We start from the raw sequence: 18061 nt of genomic DNA on the forward strand, positions 1-18061 counted from the left end.
TTCGAAACTTGATCCGACCAACATAAACGACACCAACTGCTGCGGATGGCCGCGCAAGCTGAATTGATGACACAAGCAAACTACTGCAGGTAGCGGCGCCAAGTGCGCTGGCGACGTTCCGATCATTATAAGCCGTTATCGCTCTTTAGCACCTTATCCATCCGCGTGAAACCATTATCAACCATTATAAACCGTACTCGAGCGGCAGCGGCGTATTGCTTGGCCGCGCGGGCCATATATACTATAGCTTGAAAACGATCTGCGATGGGGACAGAGTGCGCTCAGGTGCTGATAGCTTCGAATGCGCTGTGTTTACGCCGTTTAGTTCGCGTTGAAGCAAGAGGCAGCACTAATGTCAATTCGCTGGCTGCTGTGCGCCCTATTTTGAAAACGATCGTGATAGAGTCTAGAAAGTGGTATTTTGCTATTGCAACTCATTGAAAGCTAATATTTATAACTCGAAGATGACAGGGCTCACTGCAGAATAACATAGTGGCGTGATAGTTGTGGGAGACAACTGAAGTGTCACCACCGACATCTCCTGCCGGCAGCGCTAAGCAGTGGCGACATCTTTTCAACTTTATTGCACTGTGCGTCACCCAAACCGCTCCTCCCGCCAGTAAAAATCCTCGCTCGTTTCCCCGCTAATGAAGCGGATCTGTCGCTGATGGCCGCAGAGACAGCGTCCCTGCCCTTTGCCTCCACAAGCCCGAATTCTTTGACTATATACGGGACGGAAGCCCTCCACTCAGCAATGCGCGACGAGCCGTGGAAATCGGAGCGAATTCCGGCCGTCGGGGTCGTAATCGGTGCGCGCCTAATTGTTTGGGATCGCAGTCCTGCGGGGACCATCGACTCTCCAGCCTCGCCCAGTTCTCCCGAATCAGCACGACAGCGCCCGGTTACAGGGTGAAGAACGGAAAGCGGCTCGGCGTCATCTAGCTTTCTATCCATGCGTCGCCAAATCTCTAAAGGCCTCCCTTGTTCCGCACGCACACAGCGACAGGGTCTATGGTGCGACTTCGAGATAATGCGTCTAATCCCATGGGCCATTCGAGAAGCCGCAGCTGTCCCAGAGGTGCTTACACCTAATGAGAGGCGTACGGTGGATAAACTCAAGCCGGGCTTTGGCGGGAAGCAAAGAGATGGATCTCAGACTTTTATGCGCTCAGCAAAAAGAAAAAAAATATACGCGCACTGCATACGCGCGCTGAGACAAGTCCGGAAGGTTCGTCGTTCGTGTCGGAGAAACGCGCGAGGAATTCGGAGGAAACCCGTAGTCGTCTGGAGGAGAGATTTTAAGGTAACGACCGGGCGGGGGCGCTGCTTGTAAGAAGTGCCGCGAGTGGGTTCTGCGGCGGTCGGCCAGCGGAGAGTGCGGGCAACATAATTGCCGGCGGCACTCTGGAGATTTCCAATTTTCCGTGGGGGAAGGCTCCGCGAATGTTCCTTCGTGAGGAGTGCTTGCACACGTCTTTGTTTGAGCTAGTGGACGCGAAAGCGCTCGCATGGCAAAAGGCAAACCGAGCTCCGGTAGGCGGCCGAGTCAGCCCGCGTGGTGATCGCGCTGCGCAGGACACATTCTTTTACAGCGTACGTTGGCGCACGCGCACGCGAGAGGTGTGATATGAGGCGCAGTGCCGCGGTCGGCTCTGTAATGAAGCAGGTCGGAGAACGAGCACTCCGAGAGCGTCACGCCTGCCACCAGGCGACGACGAACGGCGGGCATATATAGCAGGCATTAACTCGAGCTTAATGAGCCGTTCTCACGGAACGCATGCGTTTCTCATTTTTTGCGTGCGTGTCATTTCTCGCCGAGTACGCTACGCGTCGCCGCTCTTACTGCCCGTGGAGATGTCTTTCCCGGTTGGCGCGCAAAAACATCGGCGAAGTGTTAGTTTTACTGCGTGCCTGCGACTATAAAGACAACAAAAATTCTATTTACATTTTGTTTCGTTGCTTCAAAGCGTGCTTTTCAAAATTCAGGACATCGAGAATGCAAGGAAATAGCATGTATACGTATTGCCTTGGAAAAGTTGATTCGGATGAGGGACTTTGATCTATCTATCTATCTATCTATCTATCTATCTATCTATCTATCTATCTATCTATCTATCTATCTATCTATCTATCTATCTATCTATCTATCTATCTATCTATCTATCTATCTATCTATCTATCTATCTATCTATCTATCTATCTATCTATCTATCTATCTATCTATCTATCTATCTATCTATCTATCTATCTATCTATCTATCTATCTATCTATCTATCTATCTATCTATCTATCTATCTATCTATCTATCTATCTATCTATCTATCTATCTATCTATCTATCTATCTATCTATCTATCTATCTATCTATCTATCTATCTATCTATCTATCTATCTATCTATCTATCTATCTATCTATCTATCTATCTATCTATCTATCTATCTATCTATCTATCTATCTATCTATCTATCTATCTATCTATCTATCTATCTATCTATCTATCTATCTATCTATCTATCTATGAAACACGTTTTTGAGAACAAGCTTAAGCAGGAAAGAAAGCAAGCTCGTAAACAAGGTACATTGCTTCTGTAAAGCCACTAGCGCCGTCACTTCAAATGAGAGCTACTTGTCTGTGGAATACGCTTAAAATGTGGCACGTATGATTAGCCCAAACAGCTAATGTGATTCTAGCGCCATTGCAAATTTTCATGCCTGCATGACGGTGGTTCCTCACAGCTTTGCTATGGCAGAGGGCACCGCGCTCACTCTGTTCTGGGCATTCTTTCAATTTTCCCAAGTTTTATCATTTCAATCCTCTGTTCGACTCCTCACCTATACCACTACCTCTATGTTTTACTTCTTTCGCAGCATTTCCGTCTCTGCGACCGAAAGCAACAGCCCTCTTCAGCATGGGAAGTATACTGATGTGGATGCAAAATAATCTTGGTCTTATAGAAAGCCAGCCACAGTAAAATATTCTTGCCTATAGTTTGTAGCAATAGCTTTTCTCAGAAGCATGTGCTTTCAACGAACTGCGCCACACTTTCTCCTTGTAGTGAAATGCTATTGCCTTACAAATACAGAATATCCGGTGAAATGGTGTTTCCGCACCTTCGGACAATCTGTAGTTCGACTGTCGTGTTGGTCAATGCATGCTGCCAACATTGATTCAAGCGCGAACGGCTCCAAAACTACTCCAACGAATGGTTCCGTTTCCTCGTTGACCTGACTTTGCAGCAGCAGCTTAAATTAGGCTATAAAACTTGAATTTTGGGATATTTCCTGCTTAGAAATAGACCATGCACAGAAATATTGCACGTCGCACTTCCATCTGATCAGGCGTGGCAGGTATTGGTGCCAGTCATTTTCCGTTGTTTGAATTTATGCTGAAGGTGCTGTACATTATTGCACGCAGGATACAAACTGCTTCGGGGCTTAATTCCAACGACAACAACAGCAGAGAGAGAGAGAGAGAAAGAGAGATAGCAAAGAGAGAAAAGGCACGAAGGTAAACCAGACGAGTGTCCGGTTTGCTACCCTACACTGGGGAAATGGAAAGCGGGAAGAGAAAGAGGAAAGCGGGAGAAAGGGAACGATGTGTGTACACGCAGCAACGCGCCTGGAAATCAGTCAAGTCCAGAACAAAAGACAAACATATGGAATACGGAAGCGAAGCAGAGTGGGCATCAGTACTTTATTTACTTGCCCGTCCTGCTGCGTGCGATATTATTCAAACGTGGTGGTCGAGGCTCCCGGTCACGGCTAGAGGAGCCTCCAACGCCGTTTTTCTCGCACGTGCCAAGGCAGATTCGGCCTGCTTCGGACGTACAGACGCAATAATGTATACGGGCTTTTATGTATACACTACGTGCCGCCTGCCTCTGATCGCGCGAACATACAAGCCCGGCGCAACGAAAACGCCCACACGTACGTTATTGCCACTGCGCCGCTGACTCAGCACGTACCACTGCCGCACTTTCCCGATTCCTGTCGAAATGAGCCGCAACACAATGCAAGAATAATAGACCCAACGTAAAAAAAAAGAAAACGAAAAATGATGACGGAAGCACGGAACCACGCGTCCTGCAGGAATAAGACGAAGAACGAAATGAGGCAGAAGGCGGGATCGCGTTACGCTCGGCCAGCGTCACGCAACGTGGCCAGATCACAGCGTGGCTGGCGTTTGCGCGCATGTGCGATCGTCACGTTCCTGGGACGGTGCTCGCAGGCTTCTTTGCAGCGGACACGTATCCCGCGCGTCGCGCTTTCGAAATGGAGAGCTGGCCCAGAGGAGGAGCGGCGGCGGGAGGATGCGTGTTCGGCGGCTGGTAGATAAAGGCAGCCATTTCTGCCGGCATCCGCCCTCCCACACGTTCTAAGCTTCATTGTGGCGCCTTTTTTCGCTGTGATAGTTGCACAAGGCCTCCATCTGTCTAATCTACGACACGGAAGCGGTTAGTTACCCAGATCCCTCGAACTCCACGTCCATATGAACTCGTCAAGGAAGACCTTCTCTTCAATAAATCTTTGAGAGAAAACGCTGCCATAACTGTTACCGTTTTACGTAATTGTTATAACGGAAGCGCACTTGTGGACACAAAAGAGGAAAAAAATCGCGAGCCATGGCGTTCGTGTTTGCTTTTGTGTTCGTCCATGCGTCCACAAGCCTTTACAAGACTAATGGCCAGCCAACTAGCCCAGCGATGTCTTCTCAGCAGGTCAAATGTAAGACGTCCAGTCCTGCCCACCGGCTTGCGTGATTTAGAGTAACTTAGAATGTACAGCGCTCATAAGTTGAAACGGGAATAGCAAAGAACACCTTTTACGCGTAATTAGATGGAAGTCCAACGTGTAATCGCTCGGTGTTCAGTTGCTGGGTGTCATGTACATCTTGGAAGTCTGGATTAAGCCAGTGCAGCAAACACAGCGTAAAGTGGAAACGAAATAACGCTTTGGAGAAGTTTCGGAATTGTTACGTTTGAATTTAAATGTACCGTATACCTTACTTCCAATGTTTCCTCCATCACGCTTTTTTGACCAGCACCATGCACATGTGGTAACAAATTGCAGTTACCATTTGCGCATACGTATTACAGTGACGAGTGATTCCAAACTGTGCTCTCTAATTCGCGCTGCCGTGGCTGCCTTGATCTATCGGAACACCACAAAGAGCGAGCCGCTAGGCACATCGCGGGCAGTATGCACCCTTAAGGCTGCGTGTGAGCGAAAATCTGTTTGAATGAGCGCGAACGGAATTCGTTGCCCCGAAATTTTCTTCAGCTCTCGCCATTTATTTCTCTCGGTTTTGTCACGCAGTTACATATATTTTTCCCTTTCTATCTTTCTTTCACTCAAGCTTATCTCTTCTCACGTTGCATCCTGGCGAGCCTGGCTACATTATGCATGCTGGAGAGCGCGCAGAACGCCATGACGGAGGAAAGGAAAACTGTTCAGGCGTAGCGCTTTTCATTTTGGTTGCTCTCCGGAATGTCAAGGCGAAACGAAATAAAAGAATAACGCCTAAAAAGACGCTAACGCTGAGCTTTGCCAGGCTTACGTCGCTCTCTTTCGCTTTGTTGCGTGCAATGAAAAGGACCCCGCGTTTGGAGCGGTCGCGGCCCTGCGCTGTATAGAGATTATAAGTGAGGCGAACAGGGCTATACGCAGCAAGGCCTGGCCGCACGTAGCACCACCTCTCCTGCTTTGAGTTTGCGTCCATCTTTTGTGTTTCACTTCTTTTTAATCTACATTGTTTCTTTCTCTTCTTCGCTCTGTGGAGAGCTGGGGGAGCACGATATACTGAAATTTAGTATCCACGCAGAATAAAAGCTGTCAGCGTGGTGGCGGCCATGGAACATGGCATGCTACAAACTTTAGGAAAGGCAGAAGAGAAATAAAAAGGAGAAAGAAGATCTATAAAATATAAGTAACATATAAAATAATAACAATAATAAGGGAGACAGGCGGACGTTCATCCGCGAAGAAGCGGTATACATGCGGTGCAAGCGTACTCCGGTAGCCGGAGCGTATATTCCACTCAATGTGCCGCAGTTTTTCCTTCTCTGGACTGAAACCTGGGATTTGAGAACAGCTGCACCAGCGTCACCGCCATCGCCACCAAATTTTTCAGCATGCCGTCGTAACTGTGTGTGTGTGTCTGTGTGTGCGCGTGTGTGCGTGCGTGCGTGCGTGCGTGCGTGTGTGCGTGCGTGCGTGCGTGTGTGTGTGTGTGTGTGTGTGTGTGTGTGTGTGTGTGTGTGTGTGTGTGTGTGTGTGCGTGCGTGCGTGCGTGCGTGTGTTTCTGTGTGTGCGTGTGCGTGCGTGCGTGCGTGCGTGCGTGCGTGCGTGCGTGCGTGCGTGCGTGCGTGCGTGCGTGTGCGCGCGCGCGCACAGAGAGTCTCGAAGCCTCTCGTGCACTCGAGATCCCGAAAGCTTTCGCTTCAAGTGCATCTGCGCAGATGCGGAGTTGGTGAAGTTATATCTTTAGTTTCTAGAAGAAGCAGCGTGGTGATAGCAAAAAGAAAAATAAACATGAATAATGTAAGCTTCACGGAGGAGGAGACGAGGATTTCGTGCAGGCATGTGTACGTTGTTTCACTTGCTGGCTTCTTTCTCCTGCAAAATTGCGTTTTGGCGTTCTTTACGTGTAGACGTCCGGAAAGGATGCAGGAGGAGATTTGAAATGGCTTTTCGATTGCGTAGCTCACCGATGGAGTGGATAGAGATCGTTTCTCCATTGCTCGGCATTCCATATGTAGCAATCTCGCGTTCTTGAAGTGGTGTCTCGGTGGGGGGGGGGGGGGGAGGGCATGAGGGGTGAGATGGGGGGGAGGGGGGCATGCTGCCGTGTTTCCTGAAAATGCGCTGTATAACACAGTATGCGTCTGCTCAGCCGCTAGCTGACAGGCGGCGGCATTACAATGGTGAAAGCATTTGGGGAGACGCCCCGTCCGATTCTTCGAAGAGCTGCTGCGTGTGCGGAGGAGAACTTGTTTTCTCTTACTCTCGTCGAGAGTTTGCTGTGAACGCGGTTATGAGTCTACATTTCGCGAGGCGCACGATTTCGCGCGAGCACCTCGCCGGCAATGACGAATGCATGGGTGAAAGTTGGAAAGCCGCTTGATGTAAAAGTACACCTTCGAATGACACGTTCGCGTCTCTCCATCACCGACAATGTATCAGTGCCGTCTTTCTGAATCGTGGCAGTGACAGCTGAAATGTTGTCTTTGTTAAGTGAAACATATAGAGGGTTGAAACTGTAAACGTTGAGAACGCTGTTGTCGCCGCCTGCGCCACAAACTTTGCATTGTTCAATAGTCAAAGAAACGTTGTGACATCAGCGCAGTTCGGTGGCGAGGCATTTTCTCAAGAGTATACGCGTTTACATGAGCAATCTATTCAATGAATAAAATAGAACTATCGCATGCTGCATGTATGACATACCACATCTTAAAAGAGAACAAATAAACAAAGAAAGGCTTGAAGAGCTGAGGGACATTGCATTGCAAATTTTTTTGACGCAAGCCACTGAAAACTCCACAAGCGGAAATTTAGGACAGTGCATAGCAGAACTGTAATTTAAAAGACGCCGAAATAAACGGAGGTTCCGCATTTCCTATTCGCCTAAAAATGTTTCTTTTGCCATTTTCCGCTCTTGGAAAAAAGTGCAATATCGTGCATTTTGTAGTAGTGACTGTGGGGAACTTCTTGTACTTGCGCCTACTGGTCATTGCCGTACGAATATTTACGAAGTTTTAGCCTTTCGTTCCGAAATATAGCCCACATAGCACTTCGATGAAACGCCGTAGTCTAAATTGCGCACTTTACCTTTGGAGAAAGCCGCTGTCGGAAATGTGTCTGCGCGTCTTTTCACGTGGGGAATGCGCCTAATTTTTAGTCGGCAACTAGCACAGTCCGTGTCAAGCCTTGCGGACGTAAGGTTCGCAGGTTATGGCGGCGCTCAATGAATGCCGTGGCGCACGCGGCATTCATTCATTCGTAAGACACAGAGTGCGCTCGAGGTCGTGGATTCAATCCCGGCCGCGGCTACCGCATTTCGAAGGCGGCTAAATGGAAAAACGCAGGCACACTTGAACGATGAGCACGTGAGATAACCCCATGGAGATGGCGAAAATTAATCCGGACACCCCGTTATAGGGTGTACCTGATAATTAGACTGTGGTACCTTAACGTTATTCTTAGTGTCGACTGTTATCACACATGGGCAGGAACAATATTCTGTAAGGAATCGCTTTCAAAGCACATTATCAAGGCGCTCACATTGCCGACACTCGCGAAAATAGGTCTTTTACAAAGCTGAAAGAAATCGGCGTTTCACTGGCGCACTTTAAACCACCCACGTCTATGCAGAGTACGACGACGCCTTATCGGTTGTTCGTGTACTCGGATCGCATGCGCGAGACGCCCTTATTGCATGCGCCACCGGCTTTTGTGCGACTCCGTTGTTAACTTGCAAGCCTTGCCTATTCGTGTCAAGTGCAGTACGCGTTGCCTTATATCAGCCACTGTCCTACAAGGGTCGGAGCGCCTGCCTTTATCTCTTCATTTTAATCTCCAACAAGACGTACTCTGCCATTTTCATGCCAAACTCTAAGTCAGCCTGCTGTTGGGGAAAGAAGTGTTTTGCAAGTGCCCGTGCAACTTCCCATATTGTACTGTGACGACTGGGCCGTTACGCTTGCCCAGTGGCAGAGAGACGTCAACAGAAGTGCTATGCATACTTAGGCCGGAACCTGACGCGTTCATCCCGTATCTATGGCGTCCGTTCCCTCACTATCGCAGTCCTTTGATTTCCGTCGTTGCTGCAAGACGCGCCGCCGAGGACTTGACGGCACCTTGTTCCGAATGCGAGCGGCACTGCGTAAACACTGCCGACGGCGGGAGGCCGCGGCCGTGTTTCAGGGAGGAAGCTGCGACGAGAGTCGTCCGTTGCGAAAACGGTTGAGATGCGCTTCGTTCCACCTGCCCAGTAAATATAGCGCGCTGCGTTTGTGGGGACTGCTGGCGCGCGCACACTGATGGACGGCGACGGTGGAAGAAACCGCAGAGAGTTTACAACCTTTTTGGGTTTGAGCAGCGGATGCTGTAAAGAGAGTGAGTGGTTTTCGTTTGAAGTTGAAGTAGGAAAGCTTGAAATGTGTTCTGTGATGACAGCAGTGGATTTTTGCTGCTGACGCCCAACCTAAATCGCAGTTTAGCGTAGAAAGCATTGTTGTTGTTGTTGGGTTGCGTAGATACATTGAAGTTTCAGTTGCCTGATGGCGCCATAGGGACCCTTGCTTCGTAACTTCTATATGAGGTTGCTCTAAAATGGTAGAAAAGTAATATGCGAGGTTTAAAGTTTCTAAGCTGTACATTGGGCTGTAAGCGACCCCATAGTGAATGACTCCAGTTTACTTTTGGCCACATCTGGGGTTCTTCAACACGCAGCCAAAGCAGGGAATCGAGCCCGCGACTTCCTGCTCGGCAGTGAAACTCAATAACGGCTAAGTCCCCGCTGCCTCGAAACTGCAGGGGTGTGTGCTGTATGTTATAAGCCTTCTTAAGCTGCACTAAAGAACTGCAACTTCATTCATGCGAAGATCTTAGAAGCCGTTCATCATATTTTGGAAAATCCCCTCGAGTATCAGTAGAATTTAGTAATTCAAATCCAAATACTTGACTCTCTGATAGGGAACGACTTTTGCCATTGTATGGCTCTGGGTTCTAGATGTCAGGCAGCTTTTTTTTTATTGATATGTGCACGTGCGTGGGTGGGTGGGAGAAGGGGGAGCGATAGGGAGTGGTGTTTACCGTCACTATAGCCACTGGGTTACCGTGGTGGATTAAGTGATGCCTACCATTCCTTTTCGTTTTGTCAAAAATACATACAGACGTTAGCATATTCTTCGCAGTAGCTCCCCGTACAATGCGTGCTGCAGTGCAACAAACTTGCAGATGGTATTGATAAAAAGGCATTAGGGATTTTTACCTGCGCCCGAAAACAATTATGTCGCTTCCCAGATCAAGTGCGATGCGTGCACTGCTCACGTACAGCCATTTGACTATACGTGACCAGCCGCCTCAACAGGCCTGCGCGTGTTATTCTGGCTAACTGACCCGTCTTTTATCTGCTATTTCTTTTTCTCTTTTATTCTAGCGTGGATTTCGGATACGAAGTGTATTCCTGTGCAGACATGCGGAACTTCAAACTATGTTCCTGGTAGGCGGGATCCGCTCGAAACGATATGTACATATTATTCGACGCGCAGATCATTGCCAAGACTGCGATGCATGCGTTCCACTCTACGCACTGCCTGTAGTTTGTTTCATTGCGTTTTCTCCCGCTACCTTAGCGAATGGCAGGCACTGGCTGCTTCATCGGATAAGCTTAAAAATGAGCCGGTTACTTGGTACGTCATACTCGGACGTTGGCAGGGCTCAAAATGAAAATTTTAAACTTCCATCCGTGATTTGCCTTAACTCTATATGGGCCCGCATTCTGGGCTGCGGTGGGCGTTATACACCTGTATTTGGTTGCATTCTAATTTCAGGGGTAATCACGACCCCTCATTCCCCTTGCTTTTTCCCCTTTCTATAGGCCGTCTACCTCAGGCCGACGTTTCTCCCCATTTATATGTTGATTTCATTTCTAACATAGGACGACGCACGCCATCCGAAAATGCTCCCTGTGAATACTCACGATATAACCAAGTTAATGAATTATTCTGGACGTGCTTTCGCTGTTAGGCTGCCTGCCTCGCAGAGAAGGAAAATTAAACACTTTTTCCGATTCAGATTCCGTCCCTAGTCTTAGTAGCCTATGATCTACCATTCGGCGAATAGAGAAAATGTACGATTTCCAACTTTTCTTTTTTGTAATCTCTGCTTTTGCCTTCGTTTGCCTTAATTTCTTATTTTTCCTTTGCCCTTCTGTGTGGTCCTATTATTCACAGCAGAGGGATAGCCGGCGCTTTGGTACTATTGTTCTCGTTTCGTAATAACCAACAACAGAAGCAAATTCAGCTTTATTTCTTCTGTACAGCGGAGGAGCGTTGCCATCACAAGCACCCACTGTATTTGTTAAAATGACCCACAAGGACAGTTCTGTATTGTTTTTTGGTTAACCTTCCTTTGTTTATATATATATATATATATATATATATATATATATATATATATGTCGCAGCACTAATGAGACATTTGCTTGTGGGTCTCTGAACATTAATAGAGCCATGAAGAGGAGGAAGATGACCTTGGCTACAGGCGGATCTCGCCTCGCTGGAATTGCCAGCAATTTGCTCCGTCCCAGCACCGCCTTTCAGAATAGCTTAGGAAACGTAAAGTCTATTGGTACATCATTAAATGCGTCCTCGGTCAAAGAGCATCGCGAGATGGGAAAACAAAAGGGAGCCTCCTTGACACTGAGATTACAGGTGTATGTATAACACCTCTTGTAAGTTTGCATGCCTGCGCATTATGGCTACGCCTCTACTGTATAGTTCCGGCTCATTGGCCGGGAGTTACCAGAACAAATTTTTCGCGAAATTCAGCTGACATAAGCGCCGACATATACACATCGAACAGCTGGATGCCGTCCGCACATGACCAGCTGTTCGCTGCAACTACGACGACAAGAAAAAAAGCAAAAAAAAAAGAAAGAAAGAACTGACTGCGCTATAACTGCTGCTACTGCTGCTGCTACTGCTGCGAACTACTGCTAGAACTGCTTTCCCTAACAACGTTTCCTTTACTCCATAACGCCTTTCTGCTTGTACTAACATTGTCAAATGATTCTTTGCTTTCTTACACGCCCTTGCATATTGTGTAACTTGTCCTTTCGCACAAGATGAGCTGATACGTTTCTCCGCTTCAAGCGTTTCATCTGTCATGAACCTCTTCACAGCGACTGCCTTTTATCACGGCACTTTGCTTTCAGAGTTTCTTTCTCGTTTTCTTGGGAATACCTCGCGGCTTGTTTTTATGTTCATTTGAGGCGTTCTCTGTTGCGTAGCAGCGCGCGAATTTGGGGGATTTACCATTTTCGGGAAGGGTAATAGGCTGACGCGAACGGCTCTGCTTTCTCTCTCTCTCTCTCTCTCTCTCTCTCTCTCTCTCTCTCTCTCTTGTTTTCTAGATGTCTCGTCCGAATAGTTGCTTTAGCTTACTTTGACAGCGGTTATCATGTTTGCCTCGGTGAACTCTTTCGGCAGTCGTAAACCCACGTTCGTTGCATCGATAATAAACCCGTAGGGAAGGTTTTCATTTTTTTCGCGCTAGTTTTCTGTGGCCTCTCTTTGCTTTTCTTTTTACTTACTCATTTTCTTTCTTTCTTTCTTTCTTTCTTTCTTTCTTTCTTTCTTTCTTTCTTTCTTTCTTTCTTTTCGTCATTCGAGGGCTGATCGCAGCGTATACGAGTGCAGCCAGAAGCCGCGATTCCTCCCCCGCGCCGAGCTAACCTGATTTCCTGGCCGGGTAAACAATGAAGCTCGGCGAACAGGCGCTACCAAGAGAGAGACCATGCAAGCCCGAGCTTGCATGGTCTCAGGTTTTTCAGGACTCGCTTGCGAAGAAAAGGGCGACTTGCGGGTGATCCGGTGAAGCGTGTTGCATTGAGTAAACTCTGTGCTGGAGGTCATTGCTGCTTATTCGTTCGTATGATGTATCTTCCTTGCTTTGCGAAAGAGGAACAAGGACAACTACCTATTGCTTTTGCGCAAACATGCTAACCACTTCGTAACACTACTCAGCTGCCCCCCTGCACGAGAAGTAGTTCTACTGGTGAACTTCCATGCTTTTTATTATTTTTGTTATTTATCGTTATGCACAACAACCGCATACGCGTCACAGGCTCAAAGTGATGTAGGTCTCAAAGCAACGGACGCGTTAGGAGATACGCCGTAATTGTAGGGTTTGGATCAATTTTTACCACCTCGCGCTCTTTTCGACGTGGTCCTTTACTCTTCACACGCTCTTGGTTTATCCGCGGGCTGTTTCCTGTTTCTGAAAAAGAGCTTAGTTTGTTCAGAATTTAGTTGCCATGTAGACACTGAAGGCCGATATATTTGTTGTGATTTTGTGTTGCAGGGTGTGCCATGGCGAATAGTCAACGTCTATGCGTTTAATGACGCGGCAAAACGAATTCTTTTATTTGATACTGTGTCTAGTCTATTGGACTGTGATCGTTTCATTGTTTTGGGAGATTTCAATTGTGTATTCGATCCGAGCGATCGAAGCGGCATTAACACTCAGCGAGACAGGAGTGGTGAAGTTTTGTCTAACATAATATAAAATGCAGGGCTCGTTGATATAGGAGTGTCGGGACAGGGAGCTCGCTCTTATACACAAGTTCAAGGTCGTTCCTACGTCCGCCTTGATAGGATTTATGTTTCTTCATCACTTCTCTCTCGAGGACTATCCTGCATTACTATCCCAGTTTCGTTCTCTGATCATTTTATGGTTATTGCAAAGATTGGTGAAAAATCTAACTAATTTCCGACCACAGTGGGCACTCTGGAAGCTTAACTCTGACCTCCTAAATGATCAGGAATTTATTAATCGCGTGCGCATGGCCCTAACAAATTCTCTTCCACTGACTTGCCATTGTTTGCTGCTTAGGAACTATATAAACAAGAGGTTCGTACAGTGGCTATAAAAATTGGATCGATCAAATCATTCTATAGAAAGAATGAAGAAGAAAGGCTTCTTAAGAGCCTATATAGCCTCTATGAGGCTATGGAATGCGAAGTGCCAGGCACCTACATTGTTGACATAGAAAACCTGAAATGACTGATAGCGCCGACTGTAATGCCTGCGGCGCCGAGGAAACTATAGAACGCCTACTGTGCTACTGCCCATCTTTTCAAAACGAAAGACATGACCGCTCCACAGCTCTCAATCAGCTAGATAGAACACCGTTCACCTTGAAGGAGACCTTGGGACCATGGCCACGCATATCGCAGCTACAAAAGGCCACAAAAGCGCTGCTGCGATATTTGAATGCTACTGGATTGAGTCAGCGTCTGTGATCCTGACTGTGTGACCGAACGATATACCCAGTAGACTTTCTCTTCTTCTTTTAATCTTTCCGTCCCCTTTTCCCTTTCCCTAGTATAGGGTAGCCAACCGGGCTCAGTCCTGGTTAACCTCCCTACCTTTCCTTTATCATTTGCTCTCTCTTTCTCTCTTAAATGTGAGCTACAAAAGTATGATGCACTGCGTTACAGAGGTGCGCGAATTCGATCTCGAAATAGGCGTGCTCTGCAATCTGAGCAACCAACACGTCAAGCTTTACTTGACGAGCGACGTCACGGTATTTCCAAAGTAATTCCGGAAATAAACTCCGAAGGTAGTCTTATAACAAATACAAACGACATAATTTCTGAGTTCAAAACTTACTACACTGTGTTGCTTAGTGCCCCTCAGGACGATCACGATCCAAAGGTTTTAGAGAGTTTTGTATCTCTTGTAAAACCGTTACAGGATGATGACTGTGCAGTCGGCAGCCTTACGATCCAAGAAATTGAGCTAGCTATTGATCAGCTGCCTTTGTCGAAAACACCCGGCCCCGATGGACTTTCAAGTGAATTTTACAAAGCTTTCAAATCAATTATCAGTCCCATATTATTGGACATTTTTATTACAAGTTTAGAGGTGGACGCCCTTCCGCAATCTTTTTGCAAAACCCACACAGTTTTATTTCCCAAAAGTTCAGATAAAGAGAAACTGCGTTCTGTCGAAAGCTACCGACCAATCACATTGTCAAACGTGCACTACAAAATTTTTGCAAAAGTTTTATCTAATAGATTGCAATTTGCGATGTCAATTCTAATTGGTTCCCATCAGACGTCTGGAATTAGGGGCCGATCAATTCAAACAAACATACATATCGTCCATACACTTCTTCAATACTGTTATGGTCCACTGAGCAGCTTGCAATGCTCCAGGTAGACCTTGCTAAAGCTTTTGATCGTGTCAGTCACTCCTATTTATTTTCTCTTCTGGAGCATGCCAATGTTGGCTCCATTGTACTTAAAGGCGTTAGACTTTGCTACACCTGTTGTACTACTCGTTTAGGTATTAATGGCCAACTCTCCGAACCCATTTCTATTTGCGCATCAGTAAAACAAGGATGTCTGATGTCCCCACTACTATTCGCCCTTTACCTGGAACCTCTATGCTTAAGCGTAATTCAGTCGAGTTACATCCATGGCTTCAATATACTGGGTAATGAAGTAAAGTTTTCGCTTATGCAGATGATCTAGCGTTCTTCTGCACGGATAAGTCCAGTGTTGAAAAGGTAGTATCGACAATAGAAGAATTTGGCAGCGTATCAGGAGCGCGAATGAACTCCTTAAAAGGTTTAGGCTCATGGTTTGGCTCATGGTGCTATACACCAGAACAGTTTGCAGGCGTTAAGTGGACTGATGTCCCGCCAAAGTATCTTGGCGTGCCGCTAGACGCATATAAATTAAGCGCACCCTATTGGAAATAACGGGTTTCGGCCCTACAAAATTACGCCCAGACATTCGTTCCACAACGACTTTTTATTTTTGGGAAAGCCGAAGCCTGCAATAAGTTCTTGGCAACAAAAATTTACTATATATTGCAAGTTATTCATTGTGCTAGGCTATACATCCAATGCTTTCACCGTATATTTGCAACCTTCGTATGGTCTTCAATTTTGAGCCCATGAGGCGAGACAATATTTTTAGGCCTGTTAGTGAAGGTGGGCTGGGCTTAGTACATCTTTATGTGCGGAAAATAGTGTCTCGTTTCCTATTTTCTCGCGATACTTCACATCCTGTAATTCGGTCATACATGCAAGTCGCACTTGTTAATGCGTTACCTGATTTAGTTGTGTCTTCAAATTTTTCTTCGCGTTTATGCTTGTGGGGGTTCATGCAAGAAGTTTACTTGGCGGTTCGTTTCCTGACAGTTCGGTTTTCCACTGAATACTTGTACTCTGTGTCGCGCAAAACGTTGTACAAAGATTTGCTGTCCATGCTGTTTCCGCCTCCATTTTACCGATCACTATACATTAAATGGCCACGCCACGATGTACTAAAGCGAGCTCGCAAAATGTATTTATCCCCTTGCTGCAAAACATTCTTTTATAAACTTCATAGTGAAACCATACCGGTAAGAGCATCGCTACAGAAAAAGGGTATCTTTGTCTCTTCTGTTAACTGTCGCCTTTGTGATGCACCAGAGACAATTGAACATTGTTTTATTAGCTGCACCGACGCCATCCTAATCTGGGATGTCCTCCAACGGACTTTAAAGAAAGACTTTGAGATTAACGCTCATAGTGTGCGATACCTGCTGCCAACCTCTGATTATAATGCACCTTTCGATATGTTTTTCGTCATGGGAATGCACAGTTTGTGGAAAACGCGAATGATGGACCGAAACGCCGAAACGGTGGTACCTACAAGGGTACATTTTATCCAAATGACCCTACACCTAAAACATGTTTATGATGGACTCGATATGCAACCGGACTGGCATCCTATTTTGGTGAGGTGCTTATCCTTACCACCCTTCTAAAGTGAAACCAACGTTCCTACTCACAGTATGAACGCTGCCTTTTCTGTGTGTGACTTTCATTGTGCTCTCCATTCTCTGACTATTCAGAACTGGTGAATGTCGGATTGAATGCTACTATAATAAATACCATGAAAGAAAGAAAAATACTCTTGAATAAGTAATCAAATATTGCTATTTTCGACTCAGTCCACGAATCAAATAATCGGTAACCATAAATCAGAATGTTCTAGAGTAGTCTTCTTGCACTTCACAACGCCAACTGTGCGTGATGAAACAAAACTGATGTAGCAATACGAGAAGTGTGCCATAGTGTGCACCAGAAGCTGTATACTCAGCAAAACACGTAGCGTTCCTCAGCAAGCCAGAATTTTCCAACTAAGCCATGAGAACTCGCACTGGAATTTCGCTCTCACATGGCATTCGGCAGTGAATATTGTTTGCTGCTATTTAAGAATGCTGAAGCTGTATGTTCTCTTCGTAGTAAGTATGAATACGCGTGGTTTCACTATTTGGTAAAGCAACTGGCAGCATTTGCCATGACCATTCTAACCTGATCAACAGTCTCTTATCGCTCTGCCATCTCTGCAGATGAGACGCGTTTGTAATTTGCAATGCACACAGTAGCTGCCTTTCTATATTTTACCTGATAATGCTTGACCATGTGCACGTATGCTCTGGAGTATCGAATGGTGTTCGACATCCGATTCGTATTTGTTTTGGTCTCAAAAGTTGCTATTCGCACGCCCCTATAACCTTCATCAAAAGCGTGGCAGGTGGCCTTTCTACCATTCCGCACCTATTAGAATGTGGCGCCTCGAACCGTCATCGAAAACATGATCTCGTGCTCAGGAGCAGCGAAACGAAGTCGACTGCGTTTTTATGGGGAATTAATAAAAAGGTGAAGTTTGCAAAATCACTCACTCACTCACTCACTCACTCACTCACTCACTCACTCACTCACTCACTCACTCACTCACTCACTCTCTCACTCACTCACTCACTCACTCACTCACTCACTCACTCACTCACTCAATCAATGAATCAATCAATGAATCAATCAATCAATCAATCAATCAATCAATCAATCAATCAATCAATCAATCAATCAATCAATCAAAAGAAGTGGTGGCTCTCGCCTTCTGCTGTTACAGGGTGCCCGTCGCCCTCTGTCGCGACACAGATAATTAATGTAGGCTCCTTTACAGCTTTAAGTGCAGCCATGACAAAAAAGCCAACCAAAAGAACTCTCTGCTATCATCAGCCATGCCGATACCGTACAATATCATGATGTTAGATGCCGTCGTATTTTGCTCGCCGTAGACGGTGGAAGCCAGCCGAGCTCACGTAACAACGCAGCAACGAATGCAGCGCGCACGGCCTCGGAATTCAGCCCAACACGTCCGCGGCACTGCATGATGGCATCCGCCGCGTACTCGATCCTCGCGACACCGCGTCTACGACGTGATAACCGCGGGGGCGAATTGCGTGCGCGGAGCGTGTTCACATCGAAAG

The 18061-nt window shown here is 46.6% G+C and overlaps 2 protein-coding genes across 3 annotated transcripts in view; both read left to right on the forward strand.

Moving 5' to 3' along the window:
* LOC142582597 (thrombospondin type-1 domain-containing protein 7B-like) overlaps window positions 1-18061 on the forward strand; it is a 290129-nt gene that overhangs the window by 11862 nt on the left and 260206 nt on the right. The window lies entirely within an intron of this gene.
* LOC142582089 (uncharacterized) lies at window positions 15692-16549 on the forward strand. The gene has a single exon (XM_075691499.1). It carries the CDS (start codon window positions 15692-15694, stop codon window positions 16547-16549), a length of 858 nt encoding a protein of 285 aa, XP_075547614.1.

The sequence above is a fragment of the Dermacentor variabilis genome, chromosome 5 (assembly GCF_050947875.1).
Source record: "Dermacentor variabilis isolate Ectoservices chromosome 5, ASM5094787v1, whole genome shotgun sequence".
Taxonomy (NCBI): Eukaryota; Metazoa; Arthropoda; class Arachnida; order Ixodida; family Ixodidae; genus Dermacentor; species Dermacentor variabilis.

What these genes read in the sequence shown, in the direction of transcription:
- LOC142582089 (XM_075691499.1), top strand. Translation starts at nt 15,692, where the DNA reads ATGAGGCGAGACAATATTTTTAGGCCTGTTAGTGAAGGTGGGCTGGGC.